The sequence below is a fragment of the Salminus brasiliensis genome, chromosome 1, assembly GCF_030463535.1.
Source record: "Salminus brasiliensis chromosome 1, fSalBra1.hap2, whole genome shotgun sequence".
Taxonomy (NCBI): Eukaryota; Metazoa; Chordata; class Actinopteri; order Characiformes; family Bryconidae; genus Salminus; species Salminus brasiliensis.
In genome coordinates this window covers 73,229,802-73,249,869 of record NC_132878.1, presented here as the reverse complement: position 1 = coordinate 73,249,869, position 20,068 = coordinate 73,229,802, and the positions used below count along the sequence as shown (strand labels likewise).

General features: G+C 40.1%; 1 protein-coding gene across 1 annotated transcript in view; it reads left to right on the top strand.

Moving 5' to 3' along the window:
- Positions 1-20,068, top strand: part of cntnap2a (contactin associated protein 2a) — a 514,884-nt gene that overhangs the window by 408,257 nt on the left and 86,559 nt on the right. The window contains exon 16 of the mRNA XM_072688821.1: positions 12,859-13,029. Coding sequence (XP_072544922.1) covers positions 12,859-13,029 — 171 coding nt within the window. The remainder of the gene's footprint in view (positions 1-12,858; positions 13,030-20,068) is intronic.

Sequence of the window (20,068 nt, the reverse complement as noted above, 5' to 3'; positions counted from 1 at the left end):
TGACCTTTTAGTGGACGTGTAGGGAAAGAAGAACACAGCTTATCATTAGAAGTGTCTACAAGTTGCTGAATTCTAACAGTGTAGCAGCGCTTCCACTAACAACATGTGAGCACACAGTCCAGGTCTTTCGGGTCCCTGAGGTAACGTCACACTTCTATTTTGTTTTGCTTTTTCCTGGGGTCTTAAAGGTCACCGCATGTAGCTGAAATGATCAATGAGTGGGAGCAAGCAGAAAAAGTCACCCATGCATTCACACACAAGAACTTACAATGTATAGAGACAAACACACCCTCACACACTATAGGGTCAGCCTTGAGGGCAGCTAGGAGTGAGACGCAATTACTTTGCCTCATCATGGAGCTCTTGCTTTGCCTTTAGGCTTCTTCTCACATTCTGCGGAGGCCAGGGGGTACAGGAGCTTTGGCTGCTGATTGTTCTGCCCCGTGCTGACGTCCTGCCACAGAAGGGCAACGCAGCATCCATAATTAACTCTAGGGCTACAAGTCTGACCTCACAACAGTTATATTCAGTTCAGTAAAAAAAAAATGATTCAGTGCAACTGAAAATCTCAGCTTTTTCGATTCGATATTGCAACATGTCCAAATGTTCAGATTGGCCCTTCAAATTAATGCATTCAGCTACTTTAAATTGTATCCATTGACACATTAGTGCAAATGCACCAAACACAGATTGTTTACTTCCTGTACTGGCAATAGAATAGGACTCTCTGAAGCAGTTACATGAACCTATTGGTTCCATGCCTAATGCCAGGTGTGGGCTAGAGAGGTGTAAAGCCCCAGCATTGAGCTGTGAAGCACTGAAACTGCATTCTCTGGAATGATGGTGCTCTATCCAATACTTTTGGGATGCATTGAGAGCGTGGGGATGAGGTGGGATGGTGATCATCCAAATCAGAAAGCCTTCCCTGGTCAGGAAAGACAGTTACTCCCACAAAAACAAACTTTTTTAAATACCCTTGAGTTTGGAAGAAACAATGAATGAGCAATACTTTTGTCCATATAGTGCAACTTGAGTTAGGTATACACTTTCAGAAATGCATATTACTAAAAAGATTCTGTGCATAATGTGTGTTTGACATGTGTTTCAGTCTTGAGCCTATTAAATTTCTAATTAGGTTTCTCAATTTCTCGCTTCTACCCTCTTAGCCAACAGCGTTCTATATAATACAGTTCTACTAGAAGACTCGAGACATGAGGGCAGTAAATCATACATTTAATGTATTGCAACATCATGACTCTCACAGATCCTGTCAATCTTAGGCAGGGGGCTATCAGTAGGTATAGGTAGAGGACCATTGGGACCAAACTGGTGGCGGTGGGGAGGTGACATCACTTCTGAAAGCAGCAAAAAAAAACAAATCTGTAGTTAGAGCCACTAACACAAGTACTGGCTGCTGATTGGCTGAAAAAGGTGAAGCACCCATTGGTCTCCTGGTAGAACATTCGCTAGAGCTTTCTTTTCATTGGCTTGTAACAATAGTGGAATGATTTTGTTAGATATACAGTTTTCCATCAAGGAGAAGATTCATTTATACACGCGAAGAACCATACATATCTGAATGGTACTTTGAGTTTACATTAACTTTGAAAGAAACCTTGAGGAAACAAATTTTGTTAGTGTGTACAATCTTAGCAAGAAGGGTTCTATATAGTACTGGGGAACCCCTTTGGTTCCACTTCTTATGTGAAGTTTAACAGGAGGTTTTTCATTGCTGAGCAGAAGCATTCAAGAATTCACATGATTCTTTTGGTTGTTCTACATAACCATTGCCTTCACTAAAATACCCTTACATTTTCCATTTTATTAAGACTGTATAACTTTACAATAACTCAGTGTTTTCTGTGTTATTCATACTGAATAATAATTATTCTGATACAGTTAACCTTTTAGGAGTTACAGTAATTAAAGGAATTAGGAATATTTTTTATTGGAGCATCTATTTTCAAAGGCTCAAAAATTGTAATTGGAAAATGAAGTGATGAGCATGTTCATGGCCAGTCTGTAGTCCAGTATGCCAAAATTCACTATCAATCAATCACAATCAAGACACCTTCATAAATTTGAATACAGAGGGTTTAGGTATGTTATTAATTATTGGTTATACGTATAAACAAAAAGATCAATTGATAGATAGCATCTAAGAAGCGTACCCAGTTTTGGAATACGACTCTTTAGACAGATAAATCCAAGGTTAAGTGGAGCATGCAGAAGGACAGAAAGGATTCATGGTCTGATGCATACTACATCATCTGTCAAACATGGAGGAGGCACTGATATGGTATGGAAATGTATGACTGCCAATGAAACAGGGTCACTGGTGTGTACTGATGACTGTTGATAGAAGAATGAATTAAGGATGAATTATTAAGAGTATACAGCTATACTATATGATCTGATTCTGTCAAATGCTACAAAACTGATAGGATGGTCTTTTACAAGTGGATAATGACACAAAACATACTGCAATCTTCTTAATGTACCTCAGTGACCTCAACTCAACTGAGCAGCTTTTCACTTACATAAGACAAAACTACTGAAGGTAGAAAAATCCACAAACAAGCAGCAACTAAATGTAGCTGCAGTAAAGGCCTGGAAATCATGTCAGGAGAGGAAACTCAGCATTTGGTGATGTCCATGGGTTCCAGACCTCAGGGTGCCTGACAAAATTACAACAACATATAAGCTTACAAACATATAAGCCTGACTAGATAGTTTACTTTCTTTCTTTGCAGTGTTTTTCACACCCCAAATCCACTTCCAAGCATCTAGCAGTGATGTCCTTACATGAAAAATGTAAAATTGTACTGCGACAAGGCTCATTTGCATGTGTAGCTAAGCTGCATCACATGTGAAATCCTCTTGCGAGGCACATCGCCGGAGTCTGGTGCCAAGACTACCAGTCTAACACTTGTTCGAGTTGCAAATCCGCTGGTATTCTTGCAGGCATTCGACACTGTGGAAAAATGAAAGGGTTCAACTACAGAACTGTCTTCAATCTGAAGTGAAATGTAGCACTGTACAGTCTATAAAGACACTATCTACTGATCTGTCAGTCATCTGACAGAGCACAAAACTAATTGAATCCAGTACAACTTATTCTAATGCTTTCTGGCTGATGTAGAAACATAGGCCATAGAAACTGAATTAGAGTTCTGAATGCCCGCGTTTGATTTCTCTTTTTTTCCCACATTTAAGGCAGACTGGGTTTGTTCTTTACATAAATATGGACAAACGTATTGTGATAGCAGTTCATTTGTTGTGTATTAAAACAGTTTAACCTGGAGTAACTGTCTCTGCTGTCCAGAGAAGACTTTCTACTGGATTTGAGGATTTAATGCATTCAGCAGATTGCGTTCATCCTTAGCTCATCCCAATAGTACTGGATGGAGCACCATCATTCCAGAGAACACAGTTCCACTGCTCCAAGGCTCAATACTAGATACCGTTATACCCCTCTAGCCCACATCTGGCGTTAATTCAGTCATACGTTCATGTTTATCTGCTACAGAGATTCTTATTTTCTTGGTAATTCTTCTCCATGACTAGACAAGCTGTGTATGCACATCTGTGTCAGCAAAGAGTGCAACTTAAAGTAGTTGAATGCATTCATTAGAAGAGGCGCCTACAAACATTTTGATATGTAGTGTAGCTAATTATGACAATATCTTGTGAATTCTGTGTTGCATTACATTGTGTGATGAACCAACCAGTTGACTATGTCCAAAATTACATTTTTTAATTACAGTAACTATGTCAGAGATGCAGGACCTTCCTACAGCAGTGATGGTATACACTGTAGTCACCAGTTCACTTCCTTTCTCATAGACAGGCGATTTACATCACCATTCTACCAGTGCTCTTGTTACCCAGGGTGTTCCCCAGGGTTACGTTCTTGGCCCACTTTTTTTTTTTTATATAATAATTTAACTAACATGTTCTCTTTTGTAATCATAATCTGCCAAAATGTCTGTCTTTTATCAACTGTGCTCCTAATAGGGTTTTCCTTGAATTTTGTCTATAGTTGATTGAAGCCCCATTTTTGTCTTAGAAAGATACATAAAGGTGAGAAGAAACAGATCACAGGAGATTGTTTGCTTGATGCTTTTCTGATGTCATTCTTACCCTTTCTCATTCTGTTCTGTTCTGTCAGTGCATGTGTCCCTCTCTCCAGCCATCCCTTCCTTCAATCTAGCATGTCATGAAAAAAAGCAGAAAGTGGCTGAGTCTCAGTAGAGTTTGTGGTTAAATCGAGGTGTGAGAGAGCCAGGGGAGCACACTGGACGGTGTGCATCCACTGAAGCAGAAATATGAGCGAGGGAGCGAGGGGTCAAATAGCAGACAAAAGTTCCCGTGTGGTTTTTCTGATGTGCTGACGACATGGCAAGTGTGTTTGTTGCACTAATGCTGACTCAGTGGACAAGGCAGCTGTCTATTCTGGTCCTTTATGACTCTATGTGTTATGATTGGATTCAAGATTACGGATTTTTATAGATGCCTGACTTGAATAACGAGTATGTCATGATGGTGTCAGCTGAATATATCATCAATACACCTTAGGAATCTAGGCTGAGATTAAGGGTAATGATAAGGGTTAAATGCTCTAGCTGAGACAGTAATGGCACAGCAGATTTTGTAATTTCATAATATGTATAGGCCTGGCTAAACTGTTTACTTTGGTATGAATTATTGCATATTAATAATCCCACAAATTTCACGAATTTGTCTTTAGAACTCACTTGTCATTACTATTCAGGGTGGCTGACAAAGCGAGTGAAATCGAAAGTGTGTTTTTTATAACTATAGAGTGAATGTTGGGGCTTATACCATTTGAAGTCACAGTTATCGCATGGCATAATTCTGTGAAATTTAGATTTTGGGTGCTCTGGTTACACGTATGTGGGAGAGCCCAGAAACGTTGCTATGGTGTGTTGACAACTCCCGCTCTCTTTATTGTAACAGAATCTTTACAAAGTCACCCACTCATAACATTCATACCCAGATTCTGACTCCACACTGCCTAATTTTTGCACTGCATATTTATGTAGAACACTGAATAAAATATCTAGAAAGGAGTGTTACTGTGACATGTGCACGCTAACTCTTCATGCGGAGGTTATAAAAGACAGAAAGATAGAAAAGTCAATAAGTATTGACAAAGTCTGTCCAGAGTCAAGATGCTTAATGACCACCCGTGCACTGTCATTACTATACTGGGAGGAATAAAAGATTTTTCATCCAGAGAAAGAGCGTGATCAGATAGAGGGTACAGACTAATCACTGTACTGATTAAACGCTGCACTGCAAGACAAGCTGGCAAAGAGTGGTAAAAGAAAGGACAGAAACAATTAATGCCGCAGTGTGCTATAAGCAGTGTGTCTTCTTGTTCTTGGTGTCGCTTGAAACTCTTTTTACAGAAATACAAATGTATCATATTATGTCTGTTGTGTTTTTATTCATGAAGTATTATTTCAGACATTTTTTCATGCCAATTTCTTAATTCCATTATGTTATTGTAGGTCTATTTTTATATATTAAGTTTATTCATTTATTAAATTAATGCTGTCAGCATGCTACTCAAGCTACTGGGGAACACAACTCAATAACACTCACATTAGCATGCCATACCAGCACCAGGTGACCATATTTTGGAAGATTATGCATGGCAAATGCATCACTAAGATCAAGTATATTGCATGAAATAAAAATGTGATGGCGATGTTACAAGAGCAATAAGCTTGCTAAACCTGCAGGCCAGCAAACCTCTGTGATCCCATATCTCACAGGTTTAAAGTCAGTTTCTGCCAGAAAATAAGTTATCACATGGCATAATTCTGTGGAATTTTGTTTTTGGGTGACGTTGCTCTGGTTACATGTTTGGGGGAAACAGACGGCAAGTGTCCCAGAGACGTTGTTGTGGTATGTTGATAACTCCCACTTTCTTTATTTGGGGGAGACAGACAGTAAGTGGCCCAGAGATGTTGCTATGGTGTGTTGAGAACTCTCGCTCTCTTTATTGTAGCAGAGGGACCTGCTACAAGTCACCCACTCATTACCATTAACCAAGAACATTCATACCCAGATTTTCACTCCACACTGCCTATAAAACCATACCAGCTCCAGGTGATCATATTTAGTAAGATTTGATGGCAAATGCATCATGAAGATTAAGCATATTGCATGAAATATTGCATGAAAATGCATATAGGAAAAAAAAATTAGACTGAAGCAGAGGTTTTCTAACAAAGTGATGGTGGTGTTAACTTGCAGGCCAGCAAACATCTGTGATCTCACATCTCACAGGTTTGAAGTATCTGCAAAAAAATAAGCTAACTGACACTGTGGGGTATGTAATGAGTACTAAACTAAACTTGTAAACATCAGCACTGAGAGGGCAGATTGTAGCGAATCCTGTCTTACGATTGGCCTGTTGTTTTTAGGCTATGTCTGTGCTAAATGACATGTAATCATTGTGTAGAAAGAAAGAGCAGGGTCACATTTCAGTTTTCTCACAATGGATAACATTCAGACCCAGAAATACATGCCCATTCAAAAACTGATCCAGAGATAACTTGCCTAAGCTAAGACTATAGCCTAGCTCTTGGCCAAGTTTAAACACACACAGTTTATATTACACACATGTATTTCTACAGGATGAGCAGCATTGACAGTAAATTTGGTCAATTTGACCAAACCAGAGCGTCATTAAAACTAAACTAACCCTAGATATAAAGCAGCTACTAAACAATGACCAACCTCCGAGTTGTAGTGGAACTCTTATGACCTGCACTTTTACTGTTGAAACATTCCACTTACCGAACAAACTTGGAATCCAGGGAGTAAATCCGCTTTGCTTCTGTGCTGTGAGCCCAATGAAGGCAATCTGAGTGGGGGGCAGGTCTACCAAATGAGTGGCCCTGCCCCTGTCTCTAGTGCATAGACTCTGTGCACAGTGTCACAGCAAATAGTGCTAATGCTGCACATCTCCAGTTGTGATGAGTTTGGTGTGTTCTCTCCATGTCCACAGGGTTTTCCTCTAGATACTCCTCTGGAGTACCCTTCAAAAGCACATGGTAGGTAAAGTGGCTATGCTAAATTGCCCCCTAGTTGTGAGTGTATGAATGAGGGGGTATGTGTGGTACACTAGCGAAGAACTAGTTTCTTGTCCTGGGGCATTCCTGCCTTGTGCCCAATGATTCTGAGTGGGCTAGAAAATTGGGATTGAGAAAGAAAAGAAATGTTAGATCCCACAGGCTGACTACAAGGGAGAGTATAACTGCAACTTTAACTTTTCATTTTTAATTTTTTTTTTTTACAGAGATAACAGTAATATGACTATGTGCGAGGCAAACATCTGGGTTTGTCAAAAATACAGCCCACTAGAAACTTGCTTGTTCTGTGGTCATTTTAATGCCATCTGGGTGTGAAGGTTCTGTCACTGTGTAAACATTTTCTTACAGATGCCAGTCTCAAAAACGAATCCAATCTGAATAGGGCTTAGGCTGCTTTGAATTGACACAAGGTTGCTAGCCGAACTAATTAGTTTAAATTTGATTCATAAGATTAAGGTATTTAGATGGTTTGTTTACCTCTAAAGTCAGCACATGACTAATAAGTGCATCCACTGCCTTGCCAAGGACAGACGCTTCTCTGCGACTGAATAACTGTAGACTCATTTTTATTTTATTACACTAAATGCTGAATAGAACCAAATCCAACACATATCATCGCTGCGGCTCTGAATCAACCTGCTGGCATGCCAGCATCTTCCAGTGCATGTTGGGGTTTGTTTATTTAAATCATTTTCTTTTATAGCTCTTGAATACTTATCATATCCATTACAGATTTTACTTTAAAAGAATGGAAAAAGTAGATCACTTTCAGGATGTTATATGTTCAAAATCTTTCTTTTCAGATCTTCTGTGATGTTAGAAATGGGGTTAAAATGACACTTTATCTAATTCAACAAACAGAACATATTTAGAAAGAGACTCAATCTCTTTAATATCTGATCAACAGTACCAACTGAATACTAAACAGCTCATCTTGAAACTAACCACACCTGGCAACCCTAGTAGACATGCATAGTAGTCACACAAACAGAAGCTCACATTTAGATCTAAATACTAGGTGTAAAAAAAGTAAGCAAATCTGCTTGACTAGCGATTGCTAACAAACTAGGCTACAGAATTAGTTTTTTGTAATCCAGGGGATCTTTAGCACTTCTTTAGAACAATGATGAGGTTTTGCCTGTAAAACGTTATATAAAGCATTGTGTGGTCAGTGGTCAGAATGTACTGTTGGTCAGTCAAGTGAAATGTCAGTAAAGACTAACACAGTTAAAATATCATAGATGGAAAATCACAGTGAGAACAACATTCAGAAGAGCACAGGTTAAAAAAAACAGTGGAACACAGGTAAAAAAAAAAAAAAAACACAGTTAGAAGAGCACAGTCAGATGATTTTGTTCAGTTCCACAAGCAGTTCACCTGAATCTGGATCTGGCAGTACTGGCCTTTCCCTATGAGAGCACTAAAAATGGTAGAGCTAAAACACAAAACTAATCACAACAGATTGTTTTTTATTGTTTTCTTTTGTATTTATTGCAATGTTGTTGTTGTTGTTTTAAAGAAAATAAACACTGTTCAGATAAACAGCTTTCCAGCTCATTTTCGCAGATGGGTTTGTGCACAGTACTGAATGTGCTTGAATGGAAAGAAAACAACAATAGAAAAATAAATCTTTTAGGCTATTCATAACTTCTTTTATATATTTTACTTGGAAACAAGTCACTGGAGAGCTGTTTTCAGTGAGTGGAAAATGTTGGAATGTTTACAGCTACGTGTTCCCAGTGAAGGTGAACTGTAGGAGAGAATAATTCAGGGCTAAAAGGAGGATGTAAAAAATTCAATAACTTTTTAACTTTTGGCAAACCTCCTCTTAAGTCTCTTGTGTCTCTGCAGCTGATTCAACAGTGCAAAAAAAAGCTCTAATACAACTTGGCAGTTTCTCACAGCTGCTGAAAGTGTGCCATTTTCTGAGATTACCTCAACGGTGAAACCACCTTCAGAGTCCTTCAGGAAGAAAAAGCATGAAACAACAAATAATTACAGGACAAACACAGGAACAATGTGTGTTAATGAGCACTGTGTGAGAGTGTGTTAATACACAGGGCCTGTGTGAATGAAGCAGGGGTCCAGGCACTCCTGGGCTGCTGTGATAAGACCAAAAATCCCTCACGGCTCTCTGGCCTTCACTTCTTCTCCATCCCTCCATTTCCCCTTTCCCAGGCCATAGACAGCCTCTGAAGCAGCCTTTCTGGTGCAGGTATGTGTGTGTGTGTGTGTGTGTGTGTGTGTGTGTGTGTGTGTGTGTGTGTGTCTGAAGTTTGAGTTCTGTTTGTTTCTTGTGTTTGGGGAGAACCCCAGTTGAAAGCTGTGTGTGGTTTTGGAGAGCATGCGGGAGAGAGGTGGGGGATGAATGAGAGAGCAAAGGAAAGTAAATGAAAGAGATTTGATAAAAGAATAAGATATAAACTATTAGTTGTAAGAGCAAACACTTCCACATCAGCTGTGTTCAGTTTCAGAAATCATCAAATCTCCTTCTCTCTCTCTTTCATTCTTTTTCTTCTTTCTTTTTCTTCTTTCTTTCTCTCTGTTGGTCCTCAGATGACCTCAGTAGCACATTCTCTCTATCACTCTCACTTCACCTCTTTCTTCCTTTTTTAGGTACAGAAGCATATACGGGATGGTTGGATGGATATGTCGATTGGTGGATGGGTGGGTGGTTGGATGGATGGATGAATCAGTGGGTGTGAGTAGGTGGATGGATGAATATAGTTGGGAGGTAGATGGATGGATGGATGGATTGATGTGTGGGTGGGTGTTCTTTTGGATAGGTGGGTGGAAGGATGGATAGATGATTGATAGGTGGGTGGGAGCATGGATGGTTGGGTGTATGGATGGACAGATGGATAGGATGATGGATGGATTAATTTGTGGGTTGATGGATAGGTGGGATAGATACATAGGTAGGTGGATTAGGTAAAGAGATGGCTAGGTAGGTGGATGGGTGTGCATTTGGATAGGTGGGTAGAAGATTGGTCGGTAGGAGGATGGATTGATGGCTGGATGGATTGTTAGTCCAGTGGATGCATGAACAGCTGGGTGGGTGGATGGACAGATGAATGTATAGGGTGGGAGCAGGGATGGATGGATTAATGGATGGATAAGTTGGTGGATGGATAGATAAATGGATAAATAGGTTGATGGATATATGAATGCATAGGTGGGAGGAAGGATGGATTAATATATGAATAGGTCAGTGGATGGATGGATGGATGAATGCATAGGTGGGAGGTAGGATGGATTAATATATGAATAGGTCAGTGGATGGATGGATGGATGAATGCATAAGTGGGTGGAAGGATGGATTAATGGATGAATAGGTGGATGGATGGATGGATTCATGGATGAATAAGTGGGTGGGTGGATGGACAGGTGTATGTATAGGGTTAGAGCAGGAATGGATGGATGAATGGATGAATAGGTCAGTGGATGGATGGATAAATGAATAGGTGGGTGGATGGATGAATGTGGATGAGTTTACAGTTGTGCTTGAATGACTGTGCTTGAGCGAATATTTCCATTTAGTGGCGAGTTAGTCCATCTAGCAGCTGTGTGTGTGTGTCTGTGTCTGTTATGGCCTCAGTGTCCCAGATGCTGCCGCACAATAACATCCCTCAGCCCTCCCTGCCATATTTTCATTAGCATGAGGGAACAGAAGGGACAGAGCTCCGAACCTCAGTTAATCAATTACAGTCTGATAGCGCTGAGGCAAATGTTATCTTTTAATTATAAGAGGAGCAGATATTTTAGCTGTGTGCCAAAAGGCAGAAGGGGTGAGGGAATGGCGAATGCTGGTTTTCTAGAAGCACTGTGTGCTTTTTCGACACACAAAATTGAACCTGACCTACAAGTGATGGTTCTAATCTAATTAGAGCTTGCTAACTGCTGGGTTAGCAGCACAGCTAGTCACAGCTTCACGTTTTTGCTTTAACTTTAACTGCAGAACTGTGCAGTTACTGCATTCACTGTGTTCATTCACTGCGTGTTTACTGTTTATAGCTGATGAGTTGACTAGCTTGCTGTCTATCTTTAAATTCTACTGTCACTTGAATGACCACCCATATCCTCAGTGTTCACCTTCGCCCAAAATCTGTCTTCCTCGCAGCTGCTTTTCCTTCAGGAGTGGCTCGGTCAGCGCTCTGTGTGAAGCTGAATCAGTCTCTGCTCGCTTGTGATTTGGTGCAGCACCTCTATTATGGTTGGAGTGGAGGGTCAGGAAGTGGAGAGTGTTTCTAGAGGAAAGAAAACGCCAGATTTGGAGTGACTCTCAGCACAAGCTCTATTCACCTCCACTCTCCTACTCTCAAGTGGTGGTCACTCTGGTACTGTTAAAGCACTTACTGGGGAACTTTCAGTGTTTTAGGACAGCTGATCAGGCCATTCCTCTTATTTATTGTTCCTTTTCTTTAAAGTCTGTCGTATAAGCCTGACTCACACTGGTGAATCATTGAGTTCAGTGTGGGGTAAAGTACACTCTGTGGCCACTTTATCAGAAACTCCAAACCTGTACCTACACCTGTTGGCCATTCTATCAGAAACATATACTATATCAGTAGATTTACTGTAGCCCATTTATTTGGTCCTGCACATTTCACAAGCTTTCCACAACTCTGTACAGAAGTGAAAAGCACTGCCACCGGACCACTGCTGATCAGATTTGGGTGGTGGGCTGTTCACAGCATGAGGTAGGTGTTTCTATTAAGTGGCCAGTGAGTGGAAGTACAAGGTAGGGGTTTCTAATAAAGTGGCCAGTGAGTGGAAGTACAAGGTAGGGGTTTCGAATAAAGTGGCCAGTGAGTGAAAGTACAAGATGGGTGTTTCTAATAAAGTGGTCAGTGAGTGGAAAGTATAAGGTTGGGGTTTCTAATAAAGTGGCCAGTGAGTGGAAGTACAAGGTAGGGGTTTGTAATAAAGTGGCCAGTGTAATATGAGCAGAAATTATAAGCATATTACAGTAAGGATTTGTGAGAATTTAATATCAAGGCCATGTTCTTACTCGTTTTGTTCTCACTCACTTTTTTCTTCTGCAAAGTAATTAGGCACAGATTAAGGCTGCAGTTAAGGCCTGATACACTTTATTGATTATTTTTCAATTCCCTTCCCTATTTATTTATTTATTATTGTTATTATTATTGTTGTTGTTGTTGTTGTTGTTGTTATTGTTGTTGTTGTTGTTGTTATTTACACACACCTCTAGAGTGCTTTTCTTAAAAGCCTTCTGTTTAAATTTGTCTGTTGTTTTAAATGATTTCTTCCCTTTTGTTCAGAAAACAGTTGATTCTTCAATGTTAATGAATTTATTTAACAAGATGTGATTCCAAGTCATTTTGGAGCATTAACCCTGGTGTGTTCTCTTCAACATGTTCACTGAGCATAAAGAGAAGCAAAAACAGACATAAGTGTAAATGTAAAAACAATGGTCCTAACAATGGTCCCAATTTCCTTCTTATTTCTTATTTCTTATTTCTTTCCTTCTTATGCAGCTTTCACTTTTGCAGCTTTTCAGATTCTGACATTTGCCTTTTTTTTTTTTATTATTTGGGATTTGTTCAGTTTGTTCAATGAACAAAGTACATTGAGTTCTAGGATTTGTTATGACGGTGATATGTCTGAACATATTTACACCTTAAAAAGTTTATATAGTGTTGATTGCCCCCTTAAATAGAGAAGTTAATTGAGTTTGTGTGTATGTGTGTGTGTGTGTTTTTTGCAGGTAGTTATTGGAACGCTGCTTCCTTCAACACACCTTCATCCTACCTGCATTTCTCCACTTTCCAAGGAGAAACAAGTGCAGATATCTCCTTTTACTTCAAAACCTCCGCTCCCTATGGAGTCTTTCTGGAGAACCTTGGCAACACTGACTTCATCCGACTGGAGCTTAAATGTGAGTCATAGAGCCTCTCTCTCTCTTTTTCTCTCTCCCTCTCTATCTCTCGCTGTCTCTAGTTCTTCCACCTTATTGGACTATAATGAGAATAAAAATCAGAATCATAAAGACTTTATTACCAAGTATGACTGGCTCACTACGAATTTGCTTTGGCCGATACAAATATTGCTTTTGGCATCTAATATACAACTAATATACAAGGACAAGCAGGAATATAACATATAAGACACACATTGACTCTCATATATTCATTCATATCCTGGGGACGCGATTTCCAGTAGAGAAATTCAGTCTATGCAGCAGATTTCTCCACTGATGTGAAGTAGACATGTTTGAAAGCTCATAGCTGCTATTACAATACACAAGCGACAGTGTAGTGGCTGCAAATATCACATTAAAGAACACAAGGGCTAAATAAAAAGGATGAATGCATTTAAAATAGTGGTAAGAGCAGCGGATAATTGAACATTTGGGCCAAAATGGTGCTCTGTTTTACAGCAGAACTGCTGAACACTGCACAGCAGCAGTGAACAAGAACCACCTCAGCAAAGTAACATCTCGCTGGCTGAAAGCACACCGTGCTTTGAGTTCCAGCAGTGTCACGTGTGCTACTTGCTGAAGAAAACTTACAACCCTGTTTGCCCCTCCTTAACTGTGATTGGTCCAAATCACCACCTTGATTGTTCTGAGACCTCCTTCTATCTGTGATTGGTTCTAATCCCTGTCTCGTTTGTTCTGAGACCTCCCTCTATCTGTGATTGGTTCTAATCCCTGTCTCGTTTGTTATGAGACCTCCCTCTATCTGTGATTGATTGTAATCCCTGTCTCGTTTGTTATGAGACCTCCCTCTATCTGTGATTGATTCTAATCCCTGTCTCGTTTGTTCTGAGACCTCCCTCTATCTGTGATTGGTTCTAATCCCTGTCTCATTTGTTTTGAGACCTCCCTCTATCTGTGATTGGTACTAATCCCTGTCTCGTTTGTTCTGAGACATTTACATCAAGGGTATTTAGCTCTTATCCAGAGCGACTTACAAAAGTGCTTTGCTATTTACCCAAGAAAAATCTCAGCTAGTTTGAATAGGCTAAAAATTCAAAGATACCTCTAAGTTTAGACACTACTAAACACAAGTCAATAAGGAGACCACTCTGCTATTCGCCCAAGTATTCTCTGAGAGGTGGGTCTTCAGTCTGTGTTTGAAGACAGCAAGCGACTCAGACCCCCAGGGGAAGCTCGTTCCACCAGTTTGGTGCCAGAACCGAAAAGAGCCTGGACGCTTGTCTTCTGTGGATTTTGAGGGATGGCGGGTCGAGCCGAGCCGTACTTGAAGCCCGAAGGGCTCTTGGTGTGGATCGGCTTTTGACCATTGCCATCAAGTATGAAGGGGATTGCCATCAAGTACGGCGGGCCTATCTGTGATTGGTTCTAATCCCTGTCTCGTTTGTTATGAGGCCTCCCTCTAACTGTGATTGGTCCTAGTCACCACCTTGTTTGTTACGACACCTCCCTCCAGCTGCAATGTGTCCTAATCTCTGTCTCATTTGTTCTGAAATCTCCCTCTATCTGCAATTGGTCCTAATTGTCATTGGTCCTGATCACTGCCTCATTTGTTATAGACTTCTCCTGATTGTGATTGGTCCCAAATCTCCACCACACTTCACTTTGAACAAAAGTATACATTAAAGTGCCTGGCCATGGTCTTGAACAGTCTTTGTGGTGAAGACATAAATTATAGAGTGGATGGGAACACTGCCGATGTCATATTTAAACCTTATAACACTTATTTATTTATTTTTAAATATTATTATTTTTTCTCTACCTTGGGTGAACAGTTTCATATCTCAGAAAATGGCAGCTCTGTTTGTAGTTTAATGACAGCTTTTTAAACTGTTCTGCATTACAGACTTATTTAGACCTCTTTGTATAGTCAGTGATCTGTCAGTTAAGCGGAGGGCACATGAATCTCAAACTGTGGATCTAATTTTATATAGAGACATTCAACACATGCGTTAATAGTCTGAATTTACAATGCTGATCCATCCACATGAAGGAGCTGATCAAGGAGAATCAGGTATACAGAAGCCCACAATAGCCAGATCATTCATTTGACTTCCCAAAAGTTAACTTCCCAAATGAACCTGCTGAGATCCAGATTCTGTGAAGGCCTTATCGTTTAGTCATAACAACATTTGATGTACTTAAGATTACATCACAAATATATGCTACAACATGTGTGATCAGCATTTTAAGTAGATGTGAAGGGCTTCAATTTGAAGGTTCTTCACACTCACAGCTCTTTCACAAAATGGTTACTTATGGAACCAAAAAATTGTATGTCATTGTTTGGCATGGCTTAACAAAGACTTTGTGACTCTTTTATTTTTAAGAGTGTATTTGAGGGTTTACGGTCCTGCCAGCCAAAACTTCCCTCCCTCCCTTCCCTTTTGAGAACTGGAATCCCCTTCGAGGTGGTGCAGGGATTTCCCTGAGGCTAAGTGCAAAGGGAGTGTGGGAAGACTTTTCATTTGTGTAATCAGCACACAGGCCCTGGACACACTCACCATTTCCTCTCTCCCCGTGCGGCTAATGGGCCTTGGACCTCGAGGCCGGACTATTGTAGCCGCCGCTCTGTTTCCCTGGATACAATGCTCTCTCATCATGTGTCGAGCTGATTGTTCTCCCTCAAATTATGAATGCGGCCTCTCAAGGAGAGCCGACAACAGACTTAAAACAGACTCTGTAATTGCTTATAAATGTCTATTTACTGAAAGCAGCCTTTCTCGGGGCGTATGGTGGAGGATTACAGATGAGAAGGCATAATTGAGCGTTCGGAACGTCGGATGGCTTACTCGCAGCCGTCCCGAATCGACGGAGAATTAAAGGGAGAAAAGGCGGGAGACTGAGAAATCTCTCTCACGCACATTTCCTCACTCAACCCCGAGAGCCACGGCTGCTCTCTCTCCTCCACACTGTTTACCGCACAAAAGCTAATCCAAATCCGAAAGGCAAAAAAATACACAGTCTCTGGGAAATCCTGTGTTGCGCACAACGACGGCTTATTTTCTAAAGTGCTCCATTGTCATTGTGCCACAGTCTTCTTTTTTTCCACTTTTTCCCACTTCCTTTTTTGTGTGGCATAGTTGAATGCAAATGTCTGCGGATGTTTGCGAGTGTTTGCTATTCATCTTTCCCCCTCATTTCAATCTATTTATGCTCCCTTAACGTGCTGAGAGGACAGAGAGTGGGTCGGCAGTAAAGTATAGGCAGACTGAGCGCTGGAATGAGGAAGATCCAGCGCTAGACCTGTATTCAAACCCAGCATTTATGTAAACCTCTTGGAAGTCTCTTGAACATGTGTTTTTTGGTACATTGTGGCTGGGGACAGGTTGTCTTTGAAACAAAGCAAAAAGCCTTTGTCTTAACCTCTTCATCTCCCACTTTCTATTTCCTTATACAACACTCACACACACACATCCGCACACACATTTGTTTTTAGACCTTGTCAGAAGTCTGTGTTGCCAGCTTATGAGGTGTGCCTACCTTGTGTCTACACACATTGGCCATTTTATCAAAAGCACCTCCCATGTAAGAGTGCTATAGCCCATCCCTTGTAGCTCCACCTTGCTGGTATACCGTTAAAGACTGCAGCTCATCTGCCATTCTCTAACCCTTTATCAGTGGTCAGCTCTGACCAAAGAGCTGCTCTTGCCAGGACATTTCTAGGTGGTGGACCCACTCCAGAAGTGACATTGGCAGGTGGCAATGTTGACATGTGTAAAAACCCCAGCAACAACACTGACTGATGCACACTTATCAGTGCCATACACAGAACCATGCCAGTGTCACTGCTGTGCTAATATCTGGTCACTGCTGTTCCTATGGTGGTCCTATTTCATTACTTTCAATGTATACTACATTATTATCCAAGTTAACATGTTATAAGAATCACTTCTAAAGCAGGAGTTTCTGTCTTGGACAGAGCATCTCATTCCATATATATATATATATATATATATATATATATATATATATATATATATATATATATATATATATATATATATATTAAACTCTTTGACTATTGACAGTGGCACTGGTGTTCCAGCAGCTTCCAGTTCATGACAGACCTGTGTCTCGGTGGTTCTTCTGTAGATCCTGACCATCTGAACCAATTTCCTCTGAGCTGAGGGTGAAAGTTAGGGTCTTCCTCTAGACCTTGCCATTTGTTTTTATGTATGGTTGTTTGAACTGATGATCTTGAAATGGCTACAAGAGATATTCCTGACTTGTATGAATCTCTTGTCTTCCTATTAAAATCTGCACTGAACTCTTTGGGCTTCCCACTGTAGCGTGTGTTGGTCAATCCAGTCATTGTTGTCCAACAAACCCCTTTCTGTTAGCACAGAGAAGCTACCAGCTGTAGTCCATCATGACTATTAACAGGAAGTTAGGAGGTCTTGACCATGGCGAGTTCATTTTAGAACTTTCTGAATCACTGAATGAATAACTGCTGAATTAAAAATACATATATATGTGTGTATATTTTCAATTTTGGAGCATTTTTTGCACCAAATACTTGTTTTTGAAGATGTATAAACACTCATTCTGTCCCAGAAAGGAACAGTTACAAGAAACCATTGAAAGCCCACTATTGCAGTGACTTTCATGTCTATAATGAGTGTATGTACACATTCAACCACAACTGCAGACATTGCAGAGTGAGCTTATGATTAAAACCACCTGACAGAGATGGAGAGAGAAAGACATTTTTGTCCTAAAAATGTATGAATAAAAAAGCATCCTGTGGCCAGAGTGGGTGTGCGTGATGGTGTCTTTTAGGCTGCAGTGTGTCTCCAGGGCCCAGTAAAGGAGTATAGGAGAAAGAGAGCAGCTTTACTGCCTTCATTTATCAAACCTGCTCCTCCTGCTCCAGCATGTCTGCAGAGTCAGGGAGTGAAAAAGAGATAGAGGAGAGGAGGACAGAGTGTTGAGAGAAGGGCGGTCGGCGAGAGGGAGGGAGGGGGAGAGGAAGGGAAAGGTAGAGAAAGAGAGAGACCTTGTCACATCCCTTCTTTGCTCATCCCAACATACATCTCACAATCCGCAAAATACCCATTATTTTCACACCCTGCTGCTTTAGCCCAGGACCACCGGAGAGGCGGACTTGTTTTCTTTTCTCTCACTTCCTCTGAAATAAAGCGAGAGAGGGGGGTAAGCAGGTGAGGTGGAGCAGAGAAAGAGTGACTGTAGTCGATCTCGCTTTGCTTTCAGAAAGAGCAAAGACATCTAGGCATCAATCAGAGAGAAGAGAGAAGTGAGAAATGACCAGTCCGAGTGCGTTTCCAGCACTGTTCCCTCTAAGAGCTCATCTGAAGAAGAAGCACCTGCTCTGAAAGAACGGTAGATGCTGTTAGTTTTGCACAAAGTGAACCTTTACAGGGAACAGTGGTTTATAGGGCCTGTGCCCGGACACTCAGATTAATGTAGCCCCTCTCTGCTCCTGGAGGAACTCTTACTCTGCACATTTCAGTTCAGTTCAGTTCTCCCTGCTGCTGCATGCCCGGTATTGAATGAGTGCTGCTGCTAGTATTGAATAAGGTGTTGTTGAGAAAACATTCTTTACATTTTGGCCATGATGTCATTTCTGTTTTTTTTTTTTTATTAAAACACCAGAAACAGTAATTAATTGAATAAATGAGTCAGTTATTAATATTATGATCTATTATTTAGTAAAATGCTACAACTTTTTTCAGTATCCTCTATGAATAATTCTGTGCGTACTATGAATCATCGAGTTTCTACTGTGATTGTTTCTGGTTATAGTTATGAATTATTTTGTATCAGCTGTGAATTATCCAGTAAATACTATGACTTGAGTAACAACTGCTATGAATAATTCAGTCTCTACAATGAGTTATACAGTAAATACTATAAATTATTCAGTATTTAACTATGAATTATAAAGTGTCTACTATGTATTATTCAGTATCTACTATGACCTATTCAGTATATAACATTAATTATTCAGTGTGTACTATGAATTATTTTGTATCTATTATTAATTATTCAGTATCTACTATGTTATCCAGTAAATAATATAAATTATTTGGTATATACTATGACTTGTGTAGTAGCTACAATTAATTATTCAGTATCTACTAGGAATTATTCAGTATATACTATGAATTGTTGAATGTGTACTATTGATTATTCAGTATATACTATGACTTATTTAGTATATACCATGGATTATTTTGTGTCTACTACGAATTATTTAGTATCTAATATTAATTATTCAAAGTGTACTATAAATTATTCAGTAACTACTAGGATTTATTATCAACTATGAATTATTCTGTAAATACTGTGAATATTTAGGTATCAACTACACATGATTCTACTATCTATCAATAATACATTGAACATCAAATATACAGAACAGGGGTAAACCAAGAGCAGGATTTGGAAACTAACACATCTTCTTAATGTGTTTGAGTGAGGTACTGCTAGTAGCTGCTAATAAAGAGGGTCTGGTATTAGCCTGGCCATCATTAGTAGGGTGTTGAAGCTGCAGTGCATTAGTGTTTATTGCTGATCTCTCCTTGCCCAAGGAATACAATGTGCTTCTGTGGAGGTGGAATTTACTGGCTTTAGAGCAAAAAGGGAGTGATAACACCTTTCACAACTCAGTTTTACAACTGTTAGGTGTATTAAGCAAAAACACGTTTGGCTTAGTGTTTGTATCACTTTTTAGCCTGTCATTTATTCCTCTGTGAAAAACATCTCATTTGGGGGGGGGGGTGATTTTGTATATTAATGACTACTGCTCTCAGGGGTGGGATATGGGCTGGCGCTTATCTGTGCTCAGAGACCCAATACAGTCACTAAACAAACACGAGGCAGCCAAGCAAGTCATTACACAGCAATATTTAACATACAAACCATGTAATTCGCTTCAAAAGTAGCTTTTGTTTATGTGTAAGCCTCGCTGATTATGATCTTTTCTGTTAGCCTGGTAATGGGGATTTGCGGATAA